General features: G+C 34.8%; 1 protein-coding gene across 9 annotated transcripts in view; it reads right to left on the bottom strand.

Annotated features, from left to right (window-relative positions):
* Nucleotides 1–346: 346 nt before the first annotated feature.
* PTPN20 (protein tyrosine phosphatase non-receptor type 20) overlaps nucleotides 347–6,467 on the bottom strand; it is a 47,759-nt gene continuing 41,638 nt past the window's right edge. For all 9 annotated transcript variants that reach the window (XM_037496932.2, XM_037496940.2, XM_037496942.2 and 6 more), the window contains 2 exons: nucleotides 2,874–2,936; nucleotides 347–1,806 (listed from right to left, as the gene is read on the bottom strand). In XM_037496932.2, coding sequence (XP_037352829.1) covers nucleotides 1,741–1,806; nucleotides 2,874–2,936 — 129 coding nt within the window. In that variant the 3' untranslated portion in view covers nucleotides 347–1,740. The remainder of the gene's footprint in view (nucleotides 1,807–2,873; nucleotides 2,937–6,467) is intronic.

The following is a 6,467-nucleotide window of genomic DNA, read 5'->3' as shown; positions in this document are numbered from 1 at the left end:
AAAATTAGTCCAACTACAAAAATATGAGACACAATATGAGGCACACATTTAAGAAGAGACATGTTTACCATAAATAATTGTGGAATTTTCCTCTATAGTAACACTTCAAGGCTCAGCTATAAGAACACCTCACGCAATACATAGTAAATATTTTTATTTAAATAATAACACAGAATCATTCTCAGGAATATAATACATCACACCTGTTATCATACGATTATAGAAATAAAACTAAGGATACAAATATTAAAGGTCAATAATCAAAATTAAATTAATGTTTAGCACAGACTATTATTTATATGAACAATGTAAATAGGTAGAATCATCAATTTGATTCAGTATAAAATACACCTTTGGCATATAATTATTTTTAAAATGAGAATTATCAATTATTATTCAATCAATTCAAGTATTTCTTCAACCAAGGGAATAAAATAAGCCTCTCAAAGTGAAAAAATTGAAGATTTACAGATTAATATTAGAACGTTTTTTCAATATTAATACATAGAAAATTCTGATCTCCACTGAATTACACTGAACAAAGGTGAATTGCTTTACAGATCATCAAGTATAACTGATCACCAAAATTCCACTGTAACTGCAATGTTAATAAGATGCATATATTAAATATTAAAATATTTTAGAAAATAGAATATGAAACTTTTTATTTTCAAAACTATGAATTTAGTTTTCCAAAATCTGGTTCCCAAAGCCAACTTCTAAATTTTACAGCAGAGGGAGGTAAGGCAGTAATGGAAAAAGATGATTTAATGGAACTCTGAAGAAAAAAAAATAACTATTCTAGATCTTAGTTTAAAATATATACCTGGTGTAAGAGATACTCAAAAGTATGTAACAATGCATATATCAAAGTTCACTGGTTATAGGGCAGAGAGTAAGAGTCAAGTAAAATGGAATATTTACTTTTAACAAAGCAGACTGACTAATATGTTAAGTGTCAGGGTGGGATAGGAAAGAACACAAGCCAGGCAAAAATTTCCTCTTGGACTTTCTATATAAACATCTATTTTAGTTTTGGACTGTCCACAGTGCACTCATGTGATGGAGAGGATGAACACTGTCCACCCATGAAATGCTTCCCAGACCAACAGGTCCCTGCCCAGCTCCTCTAGAAAGGCAGTTCATCCTCTGAGGCCCCAAGGGCCCCCTAAGAGCACTACAGCATAGGGAAATGAAATCCAGTTAGCATAGACAGTTGAAATCCACCCCAATTGGACTCTTTAGTGAACTGAGTTATTCAAATACCAGCTAAAAGCTTGAAAATATGGATAAATATCTGTTTTGAAAACATCCGTAAGAGATTACAATATGATTCTGCAGTTCACTGGTCCCATGTGTCCCAGACTAAGGACACTGTAAGGTCCTGGAAATCCCAGCTCTCTTTATCCATCTTTCCAAATAACATCTTACCGAATATAGTTTATGTCCTTATGAGTTCTGTAATCCCTTCAACCAAAAAGGTTGCAATTATTTTCATGTAACTTTTGTTTTACTGAGAGAGGGTATTTTGAAATCATCTATTAAGATCAATGAGTAAACACTACTGACTCCTACGAAATGATGCTACCTCATGGAGTTGCCAGTAAGAAAACCAAATCATACACCAAGAAAGCACATTGTGCACATCAGTGAAGCCCTTCAGCACAGCTTAAACATGTTCTTTATGAGGAGGCTCCAAGCCACATGGTAATTTCCAGTGTGATGCAATAGAAGCCTTTCTTACTTGACAGTCTGAAGCTTCTTAAGAACTTCAAGCACGATTTTAAAACAAAAGCAATACTGCTCCTATATACATATATATGAAAAACAATGGAATGTTAACTGAATACCAATAACAACTTTCAGAGAACACATGCGTAATTTTAAACCACAAAGTTCTTGAAAAGAACAAATAATTAACCAGTTAAGTGAAGGCTTAAGTAAACAGAGGGGGAATTTCCTCTCAATTTCAATCTCCTAATCTCATCTCTGGATAAATCAAATTTCATCTTTTTTTTTTTTTTCAGATGTAGCCTGAAGTCTCTAGGCAACCTTAGCTTAAATAAAACACGTCAGGCCTCCCTGGTAGCTAGGGGTTAAGTCTCAGCGCTATCACTGCTAATGCCTGAGTTCGATCCCATCCAAGGAACTAATAACCCACATATGGCACAGCAGACCTCTCATGTCTTGCCCACTGTTCCCCTTATCAGTGTATTTCAGTAAATCCACCTGCTCTGCTCCCCACTCTGTCTCTGGTTGTTTGATTTGAATCCTCTCACCCCCTGTACCTCTGGCCTACACCCCAGTTCTTCAATGCATAAATAAATCTAAAAATAAATAAATAAAAACTTCATATCAATCAGCACTGGCCTAAAAACAGGTCAACTTTTCTATAAAGATTTAAGGGTATCTGCCTGTTTTCATTATCCAAACTCTCTTGACCCCTCCTCCCTTTGTTCCCACTGATGAATAACTAATCCGTGACATAGCGATGCCTCTTTATGACTAGCCAATGACTAATATTTTAGTGATAAGTAATTATCCCAGATTGCTATCTAGAAATTTAAGAAAGTAACTTCAGATGTATTACTTAAATAGCATGGCACTATGGACAGACGTGTCTGGGGATCAGGAGACCAGTTTTAGTTTTGGCTCTGCCACTTGCTATCTAAGTGATCTCATGAAACAGATTTCGTTGCTCTGAATGTGAAGTACTTCATCAATAATATCAGAGCAAAACTAGGATCTACTTAAACAATGAGAATTCAATCAGACCATATGGGTAAAAGAGCTGAACAAATTGTAATACACAATACACTCAATCATTTATAGTCATTACTCTTCTTACTGGAATTTGTGTGGTGACAGCTTACCTTTGTTTGAATCATGCCACGACGCTGTTCTCTCATCTGGGCCACAATATTCCAGATATCAAACTGCAACAGAATAACAGTAATTTCGTATTGTGAATAATGGGGAAAAACTCAACCCCACAGATTGCCAAATGAGTACTCCATACTGCCTTCCAAAAGAGATGTCAGGATTTAACCAGAAAGGTCTCATTTTCAGTCATAAGAACATGTGCTATTTTTAACAGTCTAATGGATAAGGAAAACTCATTTAAATGGGTTTTCAGGAAAAAGCAGGAAGCAATAACTTAAAATAAGAATTGCTCTCCAAAAGAAATAACAACAAATTTGCCCTTGTGTGTACCTTCCTGCTCTCTAAGGGGAGAGCTTAAAGCAGCATTGCAATTCTGGAAAAGTCTGAAGCAAAGAAGACTTTTTCTGGCCACAATAGTAACACAGCTGTTTCTCATATAAAGAGTCCTCTCAACTCAAATGGAGACCCTGAGCAACAGTTGGCCCCAAACCAGATTCTGCACCTGCACGTGGAAACCAGCACTACCAAGTGTGGTCAGCACGCTGAGCACATCCATAAAGAGCTGTCACTTGTCCACAATGAGATGAGTCCAGAAACTGGTAGTGTTTAGAAACTGTCATGGCAATCTCACTCTGGCCCTGCACTGAGCAACATCCCTATAGAACAGGACAGAGAGCATCTCAGGTACTGCTGGACTTTCCTGGAGAATCCCGTATAGTACCAGCTGGAAGACCAACCATATGTAATAAGACCATGTTGACACCTTCTATTTTAATACTTATCAACTATAAGCCAAATGTATATAAAAATTGAAGTATAAGCATGCCTTTATTTTTATAGCTTGATCAATTTTAATAATTCAAGGTTTTAATTAAGCCTTAAATTTTTTATATTGAATTAGAGATTTTTGCTGCATTGCAAAAAAAAAAAAAAAAAAAAGGAACTGAGAGATCCTATGCATCTTTCATCCAGCAATTATACCATCTTTTATAACTATAGTATAATATCAAAACCAGGAAATTGACTGTGGTACAACCTCCAGAGTTCGTTCAGATTTTGAAGTTAACTCAGAGTTTATTCAGTTTTACATGCAATCATCTGTGAGTGTGCATGTATGTGTTATCATGTGAAGATTCAGATCTGCAACCACATCGAGTTATATAACTATTTCATCACAAGACTTCATGCTATTCGACAGAACTAATCTGTTCTCCATCTATGGTTTTATTATTTCAAGAGGATTATATGAATGGAATCATGCAATAGTTAGCCATTTCAGATTATTTTTTTCACTCAGCATACTTGCGTTCAGATGCATCCAAATTGTGCCTGACAATAGTTCATTCCTATTTACTGCTCAATAACACTCCATGTTTTTATATATATATATATAATAGTTTGTTCATCAGCGTATTGAAGGACATCTAGGTTGTTTCCAGCTTGGGGTTATTATGAATACATCTGCTATGAATGTTTGTGTACATGTATTTGTGTGAAAATAAGTTTTCATTTCTTTGCGCTAAATACCCAGGAGTGCTATTAGTGGGGTTACACAGTAAATTTGGTTTAGTTCTTTCCTTAGGGAAATTATAAAACTCTTCCAGAATGGGTACACCATTTACATTCCTACAAGTGATGTTTCTTCAAATCCTCTCCAGAAATTGGTGTTATCACTAGGTTTTAGATTAGACTTTCTGACACAATCTAGTAATACTTCCTTATGGGTTTAGTTTCATTTCCCTAAAGGCTAATGAAATTGAGCATCTTTTCGTGTGCTTAGTTGTCATCTACATTTGTCATCTCTTTGGTGAGCTGACTGTTCATACCTTGCTTGTACCAATGTTCTGAGTTTTTTTTCACTTGTTTGTTTTATTTTGTTTGTTTTTGCTACTGAGTTCTTTATATGTTCTAGATGCAAGACCTCTGTTGGTTATGTGGATTGCAAACAGTGTCCCCAAGTCTGTGTCTACTCATTTTATTCATACAACCGTTTACAAAATAAATGATTTTAATTTGCTTTTCCTCAAATATCAGTGATGGCAAGAATGTCTGCCCTCACTACCTATATTTAACACAGCACTTAAAGTTCTGAGTGGCACAATAAGGCCAGACAAAGAAACTAGGGCAGAAAAGGAAATGAGGCATACAGTTGGGAAAGGAAGAAATAAACATGTCTCTATTTACAGATGGAATTATTTTCTATGCAGAAAATCCCAAGGAATATAAAAGCAAAAAAAGGAAAAAAAAACATAAAAACCTCTTAGAAACAGTAAGTTCAATAAAATCACAGCATATACAATAAACACACAAATATCAACCATTTCTTCATACTAACTATGAAATCATGGAAACTGATGGCAAAACAAAATAATTTGCAACTCCTCCAAAGAAATGAAATAAATCTAATAAAGCGAAATACAGAATCTGTATGCTCAAAATCACAAATGTTGAGGAAAGAAGATCTAAATAAATGAGAAGACAGACCGTCTTTTCTTAGTGATACCACAGCTTGAGAAATTCAGGAATTGGTTAATGATAGAGTGGTGGTACCCACTTATGTAACAAATTAAAGTAACAACGTTTTCACCATTGTAACTTAATGCATAGATAGTGCTAATATACTGATTTTTTTAATATTGTGTAATTTGAACATAATGTGATAAAAAGAGAATTCTTTCTTTTTCCAATTTGGTTACTGACAAACACAACCAGTTCTAAACTGTAGAAAAAAGCAAAGTACTACGTTGACAACAAATGTGATTTGGATCTTAAATGTTGTATTAGGATTATATTCTGGTTGTAGAACTACAATGACAAGTGAACATCAGAGGTTTAGTTACACAGATGTAGGACTTTATACTGGATAATCAATATACTGCTTCATCAAAAAGGTCTTGTTACAAAAAAAAAAAAACAAGAAAAAGAAAAACCCTGCCAGATAAACCAAACAATGGTAATAGTAAGAATTTTGTGTGGATTATTCGCTTCATTATATGATGATAATATTGTTACTGACAGTAACTGCCATTGCATGCTGAAAATGGTTAGAAGAGAATGTTTCATGGATAATGTTTGAATTACAGAGCAATCTCAGTTTTCTCTTTGTCAGTTACTGTCTCTGCAAGATAATGTCTCTGCAAGATAAGGATCACTTTTATTCTCAATGTTTTAAGGATTTTAAGCAGGTTTTGATTGAAAATAATTTTGGCAATACACATAACAATAAAAAGAAATAAATGACTACATATTCTCAGATTTTCATATCCTTGGAATTATAATTCATAAACTAATCTTAAAATATCATGGGTCACGACTCATTCGAGTTCACACAACTGGTAGTCAGCTTGCAGCATGGAGACCCCCCCACCACATACGCTCCACAACTGGCAGACTGGTCTACACCCTACTAAACAAGACCAACCCACTGGTCATGCTCTCAGATGTCACAGCAATACACCAAATTGCTTTCAAAGTTCCTAAATGCTTACTCTCAATTTCTATAAATTTATCTTGCTGCAGATAACAAACATCCACAGATTAGTGCTGGTCCAAGACCTTATTTTGAGTAGCTCTGGTGGACAAAA

The sequence above is a fragment of the Talpa occidentalis genome, unplaced genomic scaffold, assembly GCF_014898055.3.
Source record: "Talpa occidentalis isolate TD23 unplaced genomic scaffold, MPIMG_talOcc4v2.1 talOcc4.8, whole genome shotgun sequence".
Lineage (NCBI taxonomy): Eukaryota > Metazoa > Chordata > Mammalia > Eulipotyphla > Talpidae > Talpa > Talpa occidentalis.
This window is presented reverse-complemented; position numbering and strand designations above follow the sequence as displayed.